The sequence below is a fragment of the Paramormyrops kingsleyae genome, chromosome 4 (assembly GCF_048594095.1).
Source record: "Paramormyrops kingsleyae isolate MSU_618 chromosome 4, PKINGS_0.4, whole genome shotgun sequence".
In the NCBI taxonomy this organism is placed as follows: Eukaryota; Metazoa; Chordata; class Actinopteri; order Osteoglossiformes; family Mormyridae; genus Paramormyrops; species Paramormyrops kingsleyae.
In genome coordinates, this window is record NC_132800.1 from 21,347,627 (window position 1) to 21,369,695 (window position 22,069).

Consider the following 22,069-nt stretch of genomic DNA (forward strand, 5'->3'; position numbering starts at 1 on the left):
ACTTTTACGCGCATCGATGAATCTTACCAGCCGTGCTTGGTAGTATAATGCAAGGCTATATCTGATAAGCACCTTCTGATAAGTGTTCTGCAGTACGATGACCTCAGTCTGAGGATCGGATTTAAATGTATAAATTACTTTAAGCATGTATCTTATGCATTTCCCATAGGCAGTAGAGTGAAATATCGGTCAGGGATACGGAGAAAAGTCTGATGTAACGGTGATAATGGGGAAAAGCGACACAGATACACAGTGGTCTGAAATTGTTTCGGATAAATAGCCCCCCCCCCCACACACACACATTCTGCTGGGGGATGTTTTCTGTGTTTCGGCCTGTAACACTGTCTAGGAGGTCAGAGCAGGGGCTGATGGGACATGCCCTTCACATCAGTTCAGTCACATGGTGTTTTCATCCAGCCTGACTGGTGCAGGGATACAGCCAATCAGAAGGCTGGACATTTCCAGCGAGGTGCCCCAGTGTTGCGGAGTGAAGCATTTGGATCTCTAACCTGAGAATGACTATTCCGAGCCCTAAATCCTTGAGTTGGATTAAACAGTCAACTAAAATGTAATCATTTCTGCTTAAGGGTCCAAAAGCAGCCATTTTGGTCACACATCCATCCCCAGAACGACCCGACCAATCTCCCTGTTCGATGACAGGCTTCTTGGAACCAATGCCTCGCACGATCTCTGCAAGCCAGTCTGGTGTGAAAACACCATCTCACCTGGCTCCCGTTATTGGCTACAGCTACTTTTGTTTTGTTTTTTTAAAGCTCCGCCTCCATCCTAGAGTTGCCCAATCACATTAAACAATATATTGTGGGATTTATAATGATATTGTGTGGTTGGTCATACGACCCAGAAAAGCCTCCTTGTAAGCTGACTGTGGGCTCGGTAGGGCGAACGTTTGGCAGGCGTGGGGGGGCGGGGGGGGGCACTGACTCGGTGTCAGTGATGATGTATCCGTAGTCGTCCCTCCTCTCGGCCATGGACACGGACTTCACGTCGAGCTGCAGCTCCTCCTCGAAGCGCATGTCCTTCTTCTGCGGCTCGGGGACGCCCCCGAGGTGGGCGGGGTCTGCCGTTTGCGCGGCTCCGCGGGCAGGGGGGGGCGCCGCCTCTTTCTTCTCCACGGCGATGTCCGTCTGGGTGGTCCTGCTCTTGACGCTCTCCACCCCGATCCCGTGGGAGCCTGCCGCCCCCTGGCCCCCCCCCTCCTCCTCCGAGGCATCCCTCCGGGGGGTGTCGCTGTAGCTCGCCTGGTCCAGGTACTCCAGCAGCTTGCTGACCAGGCTGGGATCCTGCGTGTAGACGGGGGGCTTCAGCCGACACTAACAGGCACAAACAAAGCTTACCCCAGTGTACTGGGTCACTGAAGTAACCAGTAGGGGAATGGTAACAAACTGCTGGGAAAAACCCACTGCATGCCAAAAAGTACAAATCCAGACCAGAATTTTGTTGCAACCAACCAGTCGAGTATAAAGAATCACATTCACAGAGTACTCAACTGGTTGGTTGAGACAAAATCCTGGTCTGGACTTCAACTTTCAGGACCTGAACTATACATGTCTGAGACTAATAAATACAATACTGTGCTAAAGTCTAAGGCAGTCAAATGAAATGCTTAAAGCTGTTTATGAAGACAGTGAGTGTGTATTTGCTCAAAACAAACCAAAATAATCCTTTTGAAACATGCACAAATTAACAGTAATAATAAAAATAAACAGGATTTTTTTTCTTTTCTCCGAAATATGATACTGATATCTAGCTGGACGGTGAGATGAACACAGCTTCAGTTCCCAAACCTCTCCTCAGGGGCACCTCAGCCGTACCATGGATTTGTTACACTTCTTCTCTTAATTAATAAATATACAGTAATTAGTTTAAAAAGTCAATGAGGTATTCATTAGCGATTCAATGTGTGCTAGTGGTCAAGTCAAAAAATATATGGGTATATTGGAAGGTTGTTGCAATAACTGGGGTGACAATAGGAGAGGTTTTTAATTGGCTAAGCCGACACACTATGACAGACATAATATCATAATTTTACACCAACATGAAGATCAATTAAACATTTCCTTTGACTGCCTATGACATTGGCAAAGTTCGGTATATTTATATTCCAACCTGCCTGCCCTATATATTGGTGATGTAAGTGCTATTACAGAATGGAGATACAGTTGATCAAATCGTCCACCTGCTTCAAATAGTCAAACAAGGCTTTATTTGCATGCATGTGACATTGCAACACGTATGTAACATTCACTCGCTCTTTCAACCCATTAGTCTGTTCATACATGCAGGGTAGAATACCTTATCACCAGAGTTCTGCTTTTCCTCTGTTTGTTGTTCTGTCGGAACAAAAGAAGCATATCAGAGATCAGCCATCTTCCGACCGTTTATCCTGATCCGAATGACGAAGGCATGAGATACGCCAGGCGTCAGAGGGCACAAAACTGAGGAAAACTGCCCTTCCTCTAATCATCTTCCAATTCGGGCACGTTAACCACGGCGCCACCTACTGACGGGGGCGGTACCTTGCAGCGAGGCATCCTCAGGCAGCGATGAGGTGGGCACCGGGTCCCTCTTCATCTCCCTCTGGGCCCCCCTGAGCCGCGCGCCCCCGGCAGCCTCTGAGTCCACTACCTGGAGGGTGTCGGCGATGGAGTCGGCCAGCTCCTCCAGCTGCCGGCCGCTCAGGGCGTCCACGTCCACGCTGTGCCGGCCCAGCTGCGTCACCACCTTCTGGATGAACTCCTCTGGGAAGGACACGCGGCATGGGGGGCATGGTAAGTCCTCCCACCATCACCAAAGTCCCGCGAGATCCGGGGACGGACTGAAAGCGAGCCTCGGTGCTGCCTCTAATTCCCATCCCAGACTGGATTATGAACCGTCAAACCATTTTGCTTTTACAATGACAACGAACAAAGGCTAACTAATTAAATAAAGAGGACAAGGACAGCATGGTGGCAGGTGAGTGGAGTTTGCACATTCTCCTTCTGTCTAGGCTCTATTCTGCCGCCAAAGAACATGCACTTAGTTTAATCAACATCTCTAAATTTCATTTATGCATTTATGTGCCCTGTAATGGACTGGCATCCCATCTCAGGTATTGCCTGCCTAATTCCCCATGTTGCCTGGGATCGACTCCAGACTCCCTGCACCCACATATTGGATAAATAGTTGGATCACGGATGGATGATGTAATTGGTAAGACAATATCCATCCATTTCCTATAACTGCTTTTTCAATACAATGGTCGAGGCCAAGCCTGGAACGTACGACTGCTCCATGACAGGATGCAGGCCGGAACATTCACATTCCGAAGATAATTCATAAAGACAGATCCATCTAATCAATCTCCATTTGGCTAACGGAGGAAAGCGGAGAACCTGGATGGACCACACAGAGGCGCAGCGAGAAGAAGCTTCGCACACGGTCTGTCAAGGTGTGAGGGCACCACTATGATGCCGTGTAAGAGACCAAGACCTAAAAAGGCAGGGAGGCGGACAGAGACCGTCAGAGCGGCTGCTCATGAATATTCATCATGTACCATCAACTTTAGTGAGGGGTTCCTTTGTCTGGCGGGAGCCAGACTTGAAGAGGAGCTTGTCGGTTTTTGGTCTTTGGGGTGATGCTTGCGGAGGGGCTGCCCCCCTGTGCCCATCCAGGCTCTTCACCAGGCCCGGTGCCCATGCTTCTGCTTCTCCCCGGGGTCCGCCCGCCGCAGGCCGGCCCCCCAGCCTCCCCGCCAGAAACCTCTGCAGCGCGGCGATGAGCTCCGTGTCCTCGCCCCCAGGGAGGCGGGAGTGTGCCGGCGGGGGCTTGGCGGCAGGGGGGGCCTGGGATAGCGGGGAGCTCAGGGGACCCCCTTTGGCCGGGGACTTCGGACGGAAGTAATCTGCCAGATTCTGAGGGCCGTCCTATGAAACGCATAGCAGTTACATGTATTATAAGACCAAAGTTGCAATTGCATTGTGGGAAAACTTACAAACAAGGAGTATGTATTACCCGGATAATGAAACAGAACCACAGGTGTCAGGTTTCACAGTTTTTAGGCTCGTGGGAGTTTTACTCACACAAAAATGTTCTGAGGGCAGAAGGAACAATGATTGGTTCAGAGAGAAAACACATTGTAGAGGAGGTGAGTCCAAGCAATTAGAGGAGGCGCGACCAAAACATCCGATTGGTTGGTCCTGCCTCCTCTAGTTGCTTGGAAACACCTCTACAATCTGATTGATTATCCCCGTGAACTAATCTTTTATCCATCTGCCCCCAGAACATTTTTGTGTCAGTAAAACTCCCATGAGCGGTTTCTATCCCCGCCCCCCCCACCACCTTTTTTTGATGACTCGCTGTCTTCAGCAAATAATACAGATTTTTCTCTCACTTAACTCGCTGTTTTCACTGCAGTTAGGCTGACATGTTTGCCGAAAACACAGGACGCTACATTTTTAAAATTTGTTTAAAGTAAAGATTGGCTCACAATCTTTACCTATTAACATACAGCTTTTGCTGTACCTTTAGTAAACCGCATGTTGTTGGTGACTGGCATTAAGCCGGCCCATTCTTTCAGAGCTCCCTAGGTCTTCCCAACATCTTCTATTTGGCTGCAGACCCAGTTTGCCGACCTGGGATGAGGGCAGGACTCCCTTACCTGGCTCACAGGCTTCCCAGTCTTGGGCCTCAGGCCGGTGGGAGTGGCTAGTTGGTAATGGAGACCCGCATGCTGCAGGTACTTCTGCAGAGATCGGCCCAGCTCCACCTCCGTGGGCTTGAGGTTCTGATTGGCCACCCTGTCACAGCGTGAGACATGCAGAGAAGTTGGCATCAGTCCTGCAGCCCTGTAACCTGGTCCTTCTGAAGCACAGACATGCTGATTTCAGCAAAGCACCTGTAGACCACCTGCCCTATAGACTCTCTGCGTGAACATTCATCAGATGAACTTGACCACCTCCACTATAGACACTCCGCGTGAACATTCATCAGATGAACTTGAATAGCACCAATTTTTTCAGCATAGAATAACCAGCCCATCATTAAACCTTTCCAAAAGAAAGATTTGGGAGTGGTACGATCAGTTACAGATCAATCCACATGCAGATTGGCATATACAGTATGGCAACAATAAAAAGCATTTCACAAATAAATCCATCAAGATTATACGAGAACATTAAACGATCGCTAGTCAAATTCGTTCAGCTAAAGAATCAGGCTTTTGATCAGCCCAGTAAATTCACTGGTCGCCCAATGTAGAGAACATTTATTGCGGAGTTAAAGGACACTCCGCCAACGGTGAGCACCGACCTGGATTTGGTGCTGCCGTCCACTGAGACCGTGTCTGGATATCGGTAGGAAACCTTCCGCAGTTTGGACAGCTCCTGAGCGACAGCCTGTTGAGTGGCGTCATCCTCCCAAGATAATCCTGCAACCGGGGGTTACGACAAAACACGCAGATGTTTGAAGGTCTCCTTGCACAGTTCCTCATGCCTGACACGCCATACATACCCAAGGAAGTGATTCATAACTATATTTATGATGCAAAGACACACCGCAGGAACACTGGGGCCTCACACAGCCCAAAAGGTACCATATCAAATGAAACAAATTAGAAACCCTTACAAATTGCCGTATAACGTTGAAAATGTGCAGCTAATGGCTGAATTATATCACCATGTTTGTGACGACACAGAAGTCGTTACTGACACTTCAAACCGCTCAAATACCCGCTCAAATACCCGCTCAAATACCCGGCCCGTACATTTCAGTCTGGCAACAGTGTTCCGTCATTGCCAAACGAATCCTCAAAGACCGTACCGTCTACATAAACATGACGAAAGGAAACTGCAGGTACGACCTCGGTAGCCCGATTTTTCATCGGCGTACATAAAGTATGCAAATTTGTTTTCATGGCTACCATATGAAGGTGCCCAGCTATGCAGACCTGTCAGAGATGTGTCCCATGACACCATTGAACGTGACACAGAAGTCCGAAGCCTGGGAGTCTGGATCGTAGCCAAGCGCATTTAACACGGCCGGGAGAGGGGCCGCTCGCCGCCGCCCGCCGCGGCGCCATAGATCATCGCAGGCATGGCTCTCGCCAGATGGGGACAGATCCAGCTTTAACATTCACTCGACATAAAGTAGCAGCTAGTCAATGATCGTCTTAATGGGATATGTAACGGCGAGAGGCGCAATTGTTTTCTAAACAGACGGCGTGTGACACGGCGGTTAGATTAACGGCAACCCCTGCCAGGCTGCTCCGAGGCCCCCGCATTGCGTAACCACGGAAGCGGAACACTCCCTCACCCCCCCGCCCACTCGCCGACACCCCTGAAATGCTGCAGTCTTAATGTTTGCCCTACTTCTCAGCCAATCATTTCACGGCATCCGCCGGGACACAAGTGGGGCATCTCGCTTCACGGTGACAAGCCGGCGTCCACCTTCAGGACAGCCAGAGTTTGGGGGGGAGAGACCGTCCTCCATTATTGGCACGATTTACCGGCCCGCAATCGAGAGCAGAACTCCACTGGGTCTCGGAGGTCCTTATGGTTCATTATCATTCGCGTGATGCAGATCCCCAGACGAGTGGAAATTTTCCGAAAACAGCCACTAAAATGTCACTAGCCGTGGCCAGCCTGCATGACTCCCGCAGAGGTGCGGCCCTTTATTAGCCGGTCCCCCTCCGCTGTCCCTTTGTCAGGAAGACAGCAAGCTCTTAGGTGCGCGGTAGAGGAAGATAGACTGCTCTCAAATGGATCGCGCGGGGCCTTCCTTCAGGGCAAGACAAACGGCAAGGCTTTGTTTTAATGTCACTGTAATCCATCACGGTGCCGCGACAAGCTCGCGGCACAGCGCCCAGGGCTGGCTAACCGCGTTGCTTGGTGCTCCGGGTTGCCACCACTGCCAAGAACGCAGATCACGTGATCAGGTGGTGGGGGGGGGGGAGGGGGGGGGTGTCAGGAACACAGAGCAGCAGGTGCCACTGAGCCTTACACCCATTTGAACATCTGTATATTAACAACAAACTAAAGGAGTCTATGGTCACTGCTTAAGAGGTAGATCTAGGGAGGATGCCTGAGGAATGCAGTCTCCAGTACGGGAGGGAAACTGGCTTCTCTCTCTTTAAAGCAGGGGTCTCCAACTCCGGTCCTGGGGAGCTACTGTCCAGCAGGTTTTCTATCCTACCCGGCTACTGATGAGCCACACCTGCTCCTGGTATTTACCTGAGAACAGGTGTGGCTCATCAGAAGCCAGGTAGGATAGAAAACCTACTGGACGGTAGCTCCCCAGGACTGGAGTTGGAGAACCCTGCTTTAAGGCGACTCTGGATGATGTTTCCCGATCACCTGAGAAACATCCCGTTCTCTGACATTGCCCGAAAATGCATATAGGGCTCCCACCTCCTCAACGGCCAAGCAAAAAGCCCCAAAAAGCATCGTGCACTAAAGGAGGGGGGAGGGGCAGGATTTTGACAGAGGAGACGCTGGCGTTCATTTCCAAAGGACGGATCCGCTAGGGTGGCTTCGTTAATCAACGGCTCCCCGACGAGGAGCTAATCAAGCCGTCGGGAGCGAGGGCCGTCTAGCGGATCGGCGACCGTTGGACCGCCGCGCGACGTTGGTGCAAAGTGCCGCGTAATGAACACGACGCGCTTGATAGCGCGTCTACTTCACTAAGCCTATCTGCGCCGACAGCGATGAGGCAAGGCTGAGTGTCTGCGAAGTGCCTCTTCGGAATAGATCACCCCGGCCGTCGTAGATCACCACGCTAAAAATAGCGCTAATTCTCCGCCTTTTAGCTGACTTAAAGCCACAGGTGCACCAGCCCTGCAGAGATGGACGGTTAGCCGCATTCTCCAAGCTAAGGTTAGTCTGAGAGGGTTAAGCAGTAACATCTTCCATAACGACCAGCACCTCAAACCAAAGAAGCTGACAGAGAACATCATCATAGAACAAACACCATAATTCGGGTGCTTCGGGATTCTGGTTCGGCAAACAGCTTGGGGGGGGGGTACAGTGGTATTGTTAAGAAAGAGATCAGATTCACGTTCATTGATTTGGTCCTATAGTGGGGGTGGTGTGACCGTGCTGGTTTCAGATTGGCTCAGTCTACCTGGAGTCCATTGCCACTTGGCGCGTAACTGCTGCACATGTGTCTCTATGCATGTGACAAGACTGCAGAGAAAATGACATCGTCATTCCGTTTAAGTCATCCCACGACAGGCTGCAAATTCAAAAACCGACAGGAAGAACAACCGGTAACCCTTTAATTAAAGTAGTCATCATAAGGCATTATAATATGTTCATAAAGTATTACGAACAGGGCTGTAACTATTTATAAAAAGGCAAAACACATTATAGCCATGTCTATTATGCATTATGAATGCTCTATGAAGCTCTCATCTATAATGCACTATGAATACCTTCATAATTCATTATAATGGTCAGTATAAGAATTAAGGATGCTTTGTACTGCATTATCAAGTTATTTATAGTGCATTATAGATGAGAGCTTCACAGAGCATTCATAATGCATAATAAACATGGCTATAGTGTGCTATGCCTTTTAATATACAGTTATATCCATGTTTATAATACTTTACGAATGCATTATGAAGGTATCTATAATGCATCATGATGGCTACTTTGAATAAAGTGTTACTGAGCAGCCTTGCAGAGCAGCTCCTGTCCAACACGTCCGGACCTCTTCACGGCGATTAAGCGGAGAGCCGCAGCCCGGCGAAGGCTGACAGCTGCATAATGGCGTGATCAGACGGCGAACTGACTCCGCTCCCGCCCGCCCCCGCTCCGCCCCACGGCAACGCTAAAGGCTAAACTGCTCTCATCATGGCAGCTTCGCGGTGGAGGAGATGGGGGCCAGGCACGCCGATCACTAAGGGGGGGGGGGTCGTCCCAGGGATGCTTCAGCCTCTCCGCTGTGATCCAATCTCCCAGCAGGACTGCAGAAAAGCTCGACAAAGGAGGGGAAATAGGGGCGCTCCTGCCCCCCCCCCGAGCGACATCACAGGCTGTGCTGTTCCGACGGAGGGCACCCAGGCACCTGCATCACTATGGATCACGACTCAATCGCCACGTCTTTTTAAAATTATGGCTGCCAGTAATAATGACTGTTCCCCACGGCAGAGGTCCAGATATCGTCAATCACGCGTAGACAGAGAAAAGGCCCACGAAACGATGCTTATCCTTCAGATGAGATGAAGGTGAGGGAAAGGACATTGTGGTCTGTGTTGGGGATGTGAGCCTTTCTGCCTAATGAAGGCACTTCACCTCCTTTGAGTTAATGCACAGCACCTGTTGAGAACAGTTAGTCTAGGTGTCAGTGCAAAAGGTTAGTCATGTGACCCAAGCAAATGATCAGACCACACAACAAAGTTTACATATTGTTTTCTATGGAAAAGAATGTGATTTATGGTTTTTCTGGGTTTTTTTCTGATGACGAAATTGAAGGCTGGCTCTTTAATGTAAAGGGATTTGTTGCCCCCTGTCAGTACAATATGGTAACTACAGGACACTAATAGCACACATCCACAAACCCCCCCAAGAAGAGACTACAGAGCTGAGCTTCAAAATCGGAATAATTCTGCTTTCTGCTGACACGTAGAATAAAGCCTCCAGAGATTCACTCATACTCACCTTAAGGTGGCTCTTATTTCTACAAGAAGTCACGGATATTTGCAGGAAATCGAGTTTAATGTAAGAGGAGCCCACCACTACAGGTCAGAGTGAAGACAAGAGATATTTATTGTGAGTCTAAGCGAAGAAGATATTTTATTGTGGGTGAGAGTGAAAGAAGCAGAGAGTTCATTGTGAGACGGCATGCAGGGCATGGGATGGTGGAGGAATGAACAACACATACTTCTGTGAGCCAGCCTCTGCAGAAGGGTCCTCAAGCGCTGCAGGACGTTTGGAGAGACCTGGTAGGTGTACAGGTCTGTCACTGGGACTGGCGAGCACCTCCCAAACACTCCATCTGCAAGAGAGAAGAAAATGCAGAGCTCAGTCGAAGCCCCCATCACAGGCACCAGGCCAATACTGAAGATGGAACAGTGACAGCACAGGGACAGCACAGGGACAACACAGGGACAGCACAGGGACATCATGTGGACAGGCCAAGGACAGCACTGGGACAGCATTAAGAAAGGCCAGGTACAATGCAGGGACAGCACAGGGACAGGCCAGAGACAACACAGGGACAGCACAGGGACAGGCCAGAGACAACACAGGGACAGCACAGGGACAGGCCAGGGACAACACAGGGACAGGCCAGGGACAATGCAAGGACAGCACAGGGACAGGCCAGAGACAACACAGGGACAGCACAGGGACAGGCCAGGGACAACACAGGGACAGGCCAGTGACAACACAGGGACAGGTTAGGGACAGAACAGGGACGGCATGGGGACAACACAGGGACAACACAGGGACAGCAAAGGGACAGGTCAGGGACAATGCAGGGACAGCACAGGGACAGGCCAGAGACAACACAGGGACAGCACAGGGACAGGCCAGTGACAACACAGGGACAGCACAGGGACAGGCCAGGGACAACATTGGGGTGGTCCAGGTAAAAGTAATGACTGCTCTCCCCCTGTCAAACCCATTACCACGTCCAAGTGATCGGTGGGCTGACAGAGACACACTCGTCACTCTAATACCTCCGACACCCATATTTTTACATGCAGTCGGGTCCTTGGAAACAGACATTTTAATGCAGCGCAGTGACCAGTTAATGGCAGCCATCAGTCAGTGACACAGTGACCCATGAGGTATGCGGCTGCGAGCTTCGGTCCCCGCGAAACAGGACGTCAGCAAATAACATCAAGGCCCATTTGTTTTAAGTAGCAAATGTTTAGTGTCCTGCTGTTAGAGAAAAAAAAATCATAGTCAGACGCAACGTGTCAAATCGCATTCAGGGGAAAAACAAAACACACATAATGAGTAAAATTTCAATCATGGAAAAGAAAGCATTTCGTTCAGCGGAGTGGCTGACAAACTTTTTGAAAACACTCAATCTAAAGGAGTTGCATATATATTTCAAAGGTATTGACTGTATTTTTCATTTAAAAAAAACAAGATGAGTCTGTGGTCTTCCCATGGAATTTAGGCTTTTTTTGGTACACAGTCAGTTCTTTAACCGCAGCGCCACCTGCTGTTCAGAGGCCTCGGAAATGACGTCATCATTGACAAACTGCACAGTCACGCACATCTTGATCTTCAGCTTGGGTGGTGACAGATGGCGTTTCCGACGGAATCATATCAGGGTTTAGCTGAGCAGCACGACGTCTATAAGGAGGCTTTATCTACAAACGGCCATCTTCACAGCGGCAGGAAGAGTCCGCGTTTCCAGCCCGCCGTGGTCGGCGACACGGTCCAGATGCTGTCTCGGCCGGAAGACAGGGGACTGTGTTTTTTGGGCCCGAGGGGAGGGTGGATGACGGAGTCTAAAAGAGACACGATCTCGGGGGGATATTTATACTCTCATCGTCACGGAAGGGGGCCGACGATCATTTTCCGTCTGAAAACGGGAAAGTGGGAGTGGTCAGACTAGACATGAGACACGGGAACGTCAAGCGCTGCTCATCTTCATATCTAGGCCTGTGTGGGATTTGTAAAGTATGCAAATGTATCTACTGGGTCTAAGAGGGACCCCAGCCTGATGACCGAGGGTGTCCCTGTCTCTTGGGACCTTAGAGGTGGAGATTGTCACAAGAAGTCCCTCCTCAGCAATAATCACAAAAAAAAAATGAAAAAAGCCTTGGCAGACCAGTTACTCCCATGTGGGGCTCTTGGCCGCGTTTCACCCCGTGCCCCCCCCCACCACCCACCCACCGTGACGGCTTCGCTTTCCTTCCTCCTCGCAGTGTTCGATCAGCCACGTAAAAGCCGGCGCCTGTGAGATCCGCGGACACCAGAGTGCCCCTGGAAGCCGACGGAACGTTCCGGAACGTCTCCTGGCTTAGCGCCCGGCTGAGCCCCGTGCCGCCGTCGCAGTCGAGGCGAGAGGCGGCATCAGCTAATCAGGTCGAGCTTTTATCCCGGCGAAATGATTGCAATCAGCCCGGCGAAAGCTATTTTTAGGTATTCCCCATTTTAACCGTCACCCTGCGATTAGGGACGAGATCCCCATGTGATGTGGACGGCCAGATCCAATCCCGGCCGTCCACACCTCGCCGCACGAGGCCGTCCACACTGCCACACACTGGCCTGCAATATTACATTTTATAAAAAGATACAAAGAGTGTATAATACTGACAGTTTGCTTAATTAAACGGGAAGTTAACAAATAGTTTCTTATCACTGTGCTTTTGCACATTTCTAACTTGACAGTGTGGGTATGAATGTTCTACAAAGGATCAGTTACAATGATGGGTCATAATCACCCCCACGAATGCTTAACTCTGTCCGCTGTCACAGAGAGATCCCCGAAGCGGCGGTTCAGTAATAGCTTTCTTCAGCTTGATTTATGGCTTAGGCTGTAGCCGGGGAGAATCTGGAAGCCGACTCAGCTAGAACCGCTGCGTAATAACGCCAAGACGCTTAATATTTTCATTTTTTTTCTCCACCAGGTGGCAGAGTGTTTAAGGAAACGCGAGGTTTGTCAGGTAGCTCTCTCTGTACACACTAGCAGGCAGCTTTCGATAATTAGAAGACTTGCTGTGGGCAACAGAGGTTGAAAATAATCATGGGATATGGGATAAGGGAGGGGGTGTGGTGGTGGGGGGGGGGCGTAATCTCATCAGCAGATGGAAACACGCAAAAGACAACAAAACAGGCGTCAGGTCGTGGAGAGGAGGCTGGACCAAGGCATGAGCGCCTGGCCGTCTGTTCCGGACCGGAGAAAAAAACAGAAGTCAGAGTTACGTTTGATTGATAGCAAGTCGCCTGAGTTTGCCTCACCCCCGGACACGCGCGACCCCCCCATCCGTCTTAAATTAATCCACCTGTGTACATCTGCGAGCAGCACAGAAAAAAAAAACATGTCCCCAGCAACTCATTAATTAAAGTAATTGACTAATCCCTAACGGGAGTGACCCCGTGACCAGCAGGCCTGACTTCCTCTCAGACAGACAAACGGCCTGCTCCATCTGCCTCCGCTCACGGCCACCGGGGGCACTGTGCTAAATATCCCTCTGCGATTCACAGCTTGCGACAATGTTTTTTTTTTACATATGAAAAAACAATGCTGACTATTTCAAGCTACTGGCAAACTGGAACAGATGGCTTTTTATATTTCCGACCATTTTCTGTTCAATTTACGAAAGAAAAAAAAAAAAAAAAAAGGATAATTATTTCTATGCTCTCTATGAGGGAGAAGTAGCCATCTCGACTCTAAGGCACGAAGGGAAACAGGATTGCCAGTAAACATGTCGCGGGGTCTCCGGTTGGGAGCGGCCCTGCGGCCGAGCGGTAACAGTGGCCTCCCAAGGCTCCGAATCCCCGTGTCCAGACTATACAGTCGATAACAGAGTCAGGCTGAGTAGATGCAAGAGCAATGGATTGAGTCACAGAAAGTATGTTGGGGTGGAGCCAGCGGATCTGGGCGAGAGCATCCAGGGAATGAAATGGCACAAACTCCTTAGAGGAACGAAGAACTCCACAACACACAAACAACTGGGCCGTGGGGAACCAGGGGCCTCATTTATCCAAGTGTGCGTGGATCAAGTCCTAAATGTGTGCATATGAATCACTGGTACAGAGGGAAATTGGTATTTATCACTCCTGCGTAATTTAAATAAACACCCTCAATAACCATATATAGGCATATCACTTCTGAATAACACGTCAAACTGCACAGTAGGGAGAGGAAACTTTGACGAGACATATACTCCTATATCCTTATTCCTGTTTATGATATATTTTGCACTATACACTTGTATTGCTGTTTTGTAATTGTATTTTGCTAACGAAAAACTTTTTTTTTTTTTTTTAAACTAAAGCGGGGAAAAAAACAGAACTTAACCAAGAATGAGGTGAAAGTTTTGCTAGACATAATGGAGAAAAAAATGGGCAGTGTGTGGCCACCTTTACCAGTGGCCTGTCACAGAGAAGGACCTGGCAAGGGGCACAGGTGACACGTGCAGTTAATGCTGTGTCACCCGTAACGAGACCTGAGAGTGACCGCAAAGAACTGCCGCGGCGCACAGATCCCACGTCTGTGCCACGGGGGGGGTGGCCCATGTACCACGTCAGTGTCACCGCAGGATGGCGACACACCTGCCATCATAAGCGAAATGTCCCTAACAGGAATCATTCCCGCTGGTGACAATGACAGTGCAGCTCCACCACCCATGGATGAGGCCGGGCAATCAGAAATAGGTACGGTAATGTTGTGGTTCAGTTTGACTGGCTGCAGCAAGTAACGTGTGTCGAGCACCAACATAGACCGACAGGTGAATGTTGCTGAAATTGAGCCAGACACATCAGCTGTCTTGTAAACCGTATATTAAGTGACGGCGATATATTATGTCTTTGGACATAGACCTCATATGACTTAGGAACGATTCCTTGTCATTAGCGTGAGCTGCCGGCACACACTATGCGTGAACATAACTAGATGATTCTATTTGTTTATTGAGGTGTGAGGGTTAAGCGGGATCTAAGCGTTTCCAAGGTGCCGACCGGTTTACAACAGATATACTTCTCTGCTGCTAAAGGTTTGTGTGACTGGGAGTATTTGTAAATATGTATATGCACATTTCTATGCACAGGACAAAACTGATAAATACCACTGTATATGTGTAAAAATGTGAGCGTGCACAGTTTACACACAGATCTGTTTATATGCACAGTGTATAAATGAGAGCCCAGAATTGGACCAGAACTTTTTGGGTCAGTGCCTGTAGATGGGTTTGGAGCTCAGAAGTGAATAAGATGATTTGGCCCTTCTAACACGCTTGTCTGGTCCTTCAGACAAAGTCCCACTTTAACAATTAAATCCAAAGTAATCACTGCCGTTCTGTCGGTCCGTTATGATGGCCGAAAATGCGCCTGAAGTGATTATGACAGGATGATGACAGGAAGTGTGTGTGTGTGTGTGTGTGTGTGTGTGTGATAGCTGGTTTATTTTCCTCATGCCTGACATCTGTGTACCGGACCTGCATCACACACCCACGGCACACCCACGGTCGACATCTAGCACTACTGTCTGTTCTATCTATAGAAAGGCATTTGCTCTCCTCCTCTTCCTCTTCCTCCACCTCCACCCAGCTCCCCGACAGCCCAGCTGCGGCTGGCTTACGCCGGCCTACATGCCCGCCGTTCCGCGCCGTCCTCCTCGCCTCGCCGTCTGCCCCGCTCCGTCTGTCTCCGCTCGCACTGAGCATGACTGCATCCCCGCTTCGCTGTGCTGCGATCCGCCGACCTTCTGTCTCCTGTTTTTTTTTTACAGCCCTTCTGCGCTCTTCTGCTGTTCTCTGCGACGGGCCGCTTTAACTCTGCTCCATGTCGCCTCCCCGTGGCATAACTCATCATCATCATCATCATCATCGTCGTCGCTTGTACCCCTCCCTCAAGGCTACTACAATCAATTATCTCCTTGCCTATCAATTCACACGACTATTTCAATACATTATACATATATATTATTATATATCTACATAAAAGCAGTTAAAGACTTTAAAAACACTCACTGTGATGCTTCGCTCTGTTACATAGGATTACGATCGGACATCTGTACTACTTTTTCAAATCCAAGGCAAAGAGACTGACAGCGTATGTTGGCTTTTCTTTCAGCTTATAGCTGTTAATTAATTTGCCGATCTAATGAAAGTACAGCCGATTTAATGAGTGTACAGTTCAAATAAAACACGGGGCTTAAAACAAGCACCGGTGATGCTCAGACTGATGTCGTAAGTTAAAATAAACAGCTAATCCTCCGTCTATTTTAACACAGCGATCATTAGTTCAGATGATTAATTATTACCATGTCTACTTTCTATTTAATCGATTGTATCTCATTTAAATATTAAGCTGAGTCAAAAATGCGATGTGGCGCTCAGGTTCATTCTATGAGGAGTTGGCGTGAAGCCACTTAAGGCGCGATTCTGATCCTAATATGCATCCATTCATCCTGCTCCCGCTAGGGGGATCCGCAGCCTATCGAATACATGACAATAAACAATCAAACCAATAATTATTATTATTAGTAGGGGCAATTCCGCTGTTTGGCCAGAGACTTTTATCATCAAATGTACCTTTATATTTGGCATTACCGGTTCACGCCGGGGTTAATGTCTGTGCTCCCAGTCATATTCAGTCATTTAACGCATGGATTTTCGGGCTGGGATCCGGAGAGACGTTTCGGAGACAGAAATAGGCCTATTTAAATAAGAAGTATTAAAACAACCCGGTCCTTAGGTAAAGACCACGCGTCACTATTAGGGGGTCCCCTGGTGCGGTGCATTTTAAACCACATTTAATTGGTTTAAAAAGGTTGATCCATGTTTTAATACACGGCTCAGGTGTTTTACTCTTTTCATGATCGTTTGTATCACACGTCTTACTGATTATGTGATTTCGTTAAAACGCCTTATTTGAAATGCTATACGTTAAACAAAAGTAGATTTTTTTTTGTGTGTGTGTAATGTAGCTATAAAATGACCCAAATGTGATAAGTGTCGGTTACGGATGCTGCACAGAAGCATTTCCCTTTCCACGCTGAATGAGCGCGCATCCCCGCGTCAGGCGCCGAGTGGCCGCCGAGCGGCTGACTAAGCTGTCATTATCATTCACGGCATATATCACATTAGAGGTCCAGTGCAAAAACAGCAGGGATCATTTTCACTCTCCAGAAACAAAATTATGCGATAACCAGCGGTGACAAATGCTAACAGTATCTGAAATAAACCCTTTATTAATACGCTACTTGGTAATTATAATGCTGTATAGATAGTTGCTAGTTTTCGTGTATGGTTTCGTTCAAGTGCGTAAATTACATTTATATAAAGAAGCGCCACAATTATGGATAGTGTAACTTGCACAATTTTCGTCTCTTGGCGTTTCAAATGATGTGATACACGAAAATGGCCACAAGGTGGAGACTGAAATGGTGTCTCCGGCTGACAAACATCACCCCGTTCCACAAAGCGGGATGGGGACTGTCGCTGAAGCATTACACATCTATCATGTGGATAGAGCACCAGCTGAATTAGGACAAATATACAAACCTACAGAGAGTTTGAGAGGCGACATTTGTCAAAGATCAGCGCTCCATTTACAGCACCATCACCTGTGACACGGAGCCTGGTGGAAAAACAGCCACAACTGGCTGACTGTGACCGGGGGTGGCGAGGGAATAAGATGGCGCTCGGTCCCTATTTATCATTTATGCCGTAATATGTGCTTCTGTCCATAGCGGTGGGACAGTTGAACCATTTACACAGCTTGATAGTTCAGTGGAGGAGAGAAAGTGCCTTGCTGCCGGTTTGATGGTATAACAGCAGGTACCCAGCATCTCTAAATGGAGCTAAACATGGAATGGCGAACCAGGTGTCGGGCTCTGTGTTTGGCCCCTGTACAGGCGGGGCGGGGCGGCCCATCACTCAGTAAATAACGCGGCGTAAAGGAAACACAGAAGAGCTCTGGACCCTAACTACTCCACAGAGGGCGTAAGGCGGCGTGTGGTTAGGGCTCGAGCTGTAACGGGATGCGCATGAACGCCATTCCCCCATGGGAAGAAATTTACAAAAAACATTCCCCTTTAAAAATACACCCCCCATCACCCGAAACTGTCTGGTTGTAACTCCCATAAAGATAAACCTACTATACTGCGATACTGGTGGACTCCGGAGCGAAACACAATTTAATTCGGACCATGTGATCATTGTCCCCACCAGAGCCCACCTGATAAAGATACCCCCTACATCTCCAACACCCCCTCTGGCCAGCAGAGCCATACTACCGTTTGGCCCTTGAGCAAGGCTCATGGAGGTTTTACTTAAATAACACTGTTCTAGGGGCAGTAGTAAAAATGATTGGTTCAGAGACATAACCAATCAGGTTGCAGATGAGGTGGGTCCAAGCAACTAGAAGAGGCGGGACCAAGACATCCGATTTGTTTGCCCTGCCCCCTCTAGTTGCTTGGACCCACCTCATTGATCAAAAACTGGCTAACTGACAGGAAGCAGCGAGTAGTTATTAGATGCACAATGTCACAGTGGGCCTCCGTTCATAGTGGGGTACCGCAGGGTTCAATTTTAGGACCTCTATTGTTCCTAATTTACATTAATGATATTGACACAAATACATACAGTAAACTGGTTAAATTTGCAGACGACACTAAGGTGGGCGGGGTAGCAGATACTAATCTAGCAGCAGAGAAGCTTCAACGGGATCTGGATTTAATTAGCGAATGGGCTGATACATGGCAGATGAAATTTAACACAGATAAATGTAAGGTAATCCATGCAGGGAGCAGAAATATAAAGTACAGATATTTTATGGGTTCCACTGAAATAAAGGTAGCTGATTACGAGAAAGATCTCGGTATGTATGTTGATGCTTCCATGTCCCCCTCTCGCCAGTGTGGGGAAGCAATAAAAAAGGCGAACAGAATGTTGGGTTATATCTCTAGATGTGTGGAGTTTAAGTCAAGGGAGGTGATGTTACACTTATATAATTCCTTGGTAAGACCCCACCTAGAATACTGTGTGCAGGTTTGGTCACCATACCTTAAGAAGGACATTGCTGCCTTGGAAAAGGTGCAACGAAGAGCTACGAGAATGATTCCTGGTCTTAGAGGAATGTCTTATGAGGAGAGATTAGCGGAACTGAATCTGTTCAGCCTTGAGCAAAGGAGACTAAGGGGGGATATGATTCAGGTCTATAAGATTCTAACGGGTCTGGATGCTGTTCAGCCAAATGACTATTTCAATATTAGTCTAAATACTAGAACTCGTGGCCATAAGTGGAAATTAGCGGGAGAACATTTTAAAACAAATTTGAGGAAGCACTTCTTTACACAGCGTGTAGTCAGAGTATGGAATAGTCTTCCTGCTGGTGTAGCGGAAGCTAAAACCCTGGGTTCCTTTAAATCAGAGCTAGATAAGATTTTAACAACTCTGAGCTATTAGTTAAGTTCTCCCCAAACGAGCTTGATGGGCCGAATGGCCTCCTCTCGTTTGTAAATTTCTTATGTTCTTATGTTCTAACCTGATTGGTTACGTCTCTGAACCAATCATTATTCCTTCTGCCCTCAGAACATTTTTGTGTAGGTAAAAAAAAAAAGTAACATGAGCTTGAGCAAGGCCCTTAACTGCAACTGCTCCAGGGGTGCTGGACACTGGCCAGCTGTGCACTGTGACCCTCAGTCCTGCTGTCACCTGTATACGCGTCTGTGCGTCTCATGAAGAAACAATGGGGTACAAATCCACAGTATCACTCTTCTGTTCTAGAGCCACACTGGGTAGCTGTGGGTCTCCCGCTGGGCGGATTTTCGCTAACATGCCGGAGGAGTGTCATTGCCATTAGCACAATGGGTTTGCTGAGGGAATGGAGGGGCACAATAGATTTCCAAAGCTGCTGGGAGTCGCGGGAAATGTACAGTGCTCCATCTTCCCGAGCGGCGGGAGCACGGTCGGGCATTTAGCAGAATTTGTTCCATCCTCTATTAGCAGTGGGATGCACTCTGAGGCAAAAGTCGATGTCATAAGAACGGACCGGCGCCCGACAGTGCGGAGGCCCCGCCTTCCCAGGAACACCGAGCTGGGTTTCAGGAAAAGGCCGATGAACCGAGGCGACACATAACCCCCGACCTCCTGCGATTTCCTGAAATCCGGAAGTGCGCATCTCATCGAAAGCACTTATCCGAAACTACCAGGGGAACTGCGGAGGGGGAAAAACAGCCGACTCTGTTCAACTGCATTAACCGTGGCAGTGAAGCTAACTAAGCATTAAATCTTTCCCTCGGAAGCTGGGCTATTGACAGACTCCTCAGGAACAATACCTGTCGTAAGGGTACATGAACAAGTGCAGCTATTAGCATCCATCTGAGAGCTACAGTCTTAGGTACCACGTGGATGAACTTCAAGGCCACACAAGAGATAATCCTACGCCGCTTACATTTTTTACGGACCTTCCCCATGAGTCCAAAACTTAACTGCAAAATTAGTTTAGGTAAACATACAGAATCTTTTAGAGTAGACGGGGATTGGCATGTCCCTACAAACGTTGTCATGGCAACCTCAACATCAGTGATGCTTCATATGCCGTTCTGTGTACTAGACTCGATTGGGCCGTCCTAGGTCTTCCGCCAACTGCCCTGTCAGAAGGTAATTGGCCACCTGCCTCACTGACATGACATAACACGCGTCCTCGATCCGTATGCCGTGGTACTCCTGGTCAATGGCAGAGACACGCTTTGCCCTCTGCTTCCTACAAATCCTGGACCTGACCACCTATGTCAAACGAACCTGGCGTTAATGTCCCATGAACAGACCTGAGCCAAGACAACACAAGGGAGACAACAGAGGATCCGGCCGTTTCCATGCCAACCGACTCTGCACCATCTCCCGCTGTTGCTAGGCAGCCCATCAGCACAATTACGTTGTTTTTTTTTTAGAGGCGTGAGGGTTGTCTTCAAAAACGTAAACCTGTCAGGGATGTCGGGGAAGCTGTAGGATACTGTCAAACACAATTTCTTCCCGCTTCTCTGCTGAACGCACCTGAGCAGGAAAAAGGTCTAATTATTCTATTCCTGATTTGCATAAGTCGGAATGATTGGCTGCCCGGCAGCGCTAAGGAGTTACTGACAACAGGCTGAAAGCTGCTTACAGGCAGGAGGGAAGCATCCTATCCTCCCAGGGGGGGACCTTCCAAAGAGTGAGTGAGCGGAGAGATGCTAAAAAAACCAGGTTACTCCTTCAGGGATGTGACACAGCGTCCGTCCCAGTTCATCAATCGGCATGCCGCGATTTCCCAGCGACGCGCCGGGAAGGGGAACCGCAGCCCTGTCACCCACCAGCCTTACGAATCAGCGTTACGAATGCCTAATGAACACGCTCAGCTTTCCAAATCGGATCCGGGCCGCGCGCTTTCTGGTTAGCGTTTCCCAGTGTTTATCTCCCCGTAGAATCTACCCACCCGTCTTACTGTCTAAAACCTCACCTGAGAAGTTGCCCTGCCAGAAAGTCACACTGCAACACTAGCATGTTGTAAAACTAGCAAGTCACAATACTTACAGCCTTCTGCTGTTATAAACTGTAACGCCAGAAGATTACAGAACTGCATCAGTAGACAGTATAGTGTGAAAAGCATGTGCAAAATGTTCATACTACTAAATTGTCTTGCAGGTTGTATGTTAAACCAGAGTTCACCCACTGTACAGTTCCTTGTATATTTAATATACGTGGCCAATGAAGATCTTTCTGATTCTGATTCTAACCCCACAGGACATACTACCGGAAGGTTATAAGACGTCAGACGGTAGGAGGTTGAAACAGCGGCAGGTTCTGACATCAGCAGATGAAACACTAGAGGGTGACGATAATATCGGGAGTGATAGTGGCGAGTTAGACAGCAGCGGCGGCCGCAGTCTGGCAGCGGGGGGGCTCAGAGATGGGCTGGAGCAGCGCCTCACACAGCCTGTGGTTCACACGACCAGCAGGACCAGGCTTTGAAGGGAAACTCAAGCCACCTCGCCGGGCTGAAAAGGGCAGGAAATGAGCGGGCAAATTGTGTTCCGCGAGGGATGGGACAGCTCCGCCGATCGCCGCCTGCCTACAGACCCGGGCGGTCCCTCTCGGCTGGCTTCCCCGCTGCACGGATTTAATCACATCCGACCGCTCAGGTTAATTCTTTTGTCCTTATCCTCCCTCTTCCACGCTCACGTCCCACGAGCCTTCTCAGCCTATCAGCAGATGGGTTGGGGCCCGCTTGGGCCCCGGCAGGACCAAAATCATGTGTTTGGGGAGGTGTGGCCTCCGCGTTTGACTTACCGTTGGTGCAGATCTCGTACGGGGAGCAGAGCTGATCCTCAAACAGGCAGCCTGGAAAGCAGGGAGAAGGAAATACCATCAGAGGCCTGTAGGTGGCAGCACGTCCTGGTGACA

The 22,069-nt window shown here is 48.9% G+C and overlaps 1 protein-coding gene across 1 annotated transcript in view; it reads right to left on the bottom strand.

Annotated features, from left to right (window-relative positions):
• ptprn2 (protein tyrosine phosphatase receptor type N2) overlaps positions 1-22,069 on the bottom strand; it is a 132,236-nt gene that overhangs the window by 98,454 nt on the left and 11,713 nt on the right. The window contains exons 2-9 of the mRNA XM_023804876.2: positions 21,956-22,006; positions 9,880-9,993; positions 5,308-5,425; positions 4,658-4,796; positions 3,554-3,923; positions 2,538-2,759; positions 2,314-2,351; positions 943-1,301 (exon numbers count right to left, since the gene is read on the bottom strand). Coding sequence (XP_023660644.2) covers positions 943-1,301; positions 2,314-2,351; positions 2,538-2,759; positions 3,554-3,923; positions 4,658-4,796; positions 5,308-5,425; positions 9,880-9,993; positions 21,956-22,006 — 1,411 coding nt within the window. The remainder of the gene's footprint in view (positions 1-942; positions 1,302-2,313; positions 2,352-2,537; positions 2,760-3,553; positions 3,924-4,657; positions 4,797-5,307; positions 5,426-9,879; positions 9,994-21,955; positions 22,007-22,069) is intronic.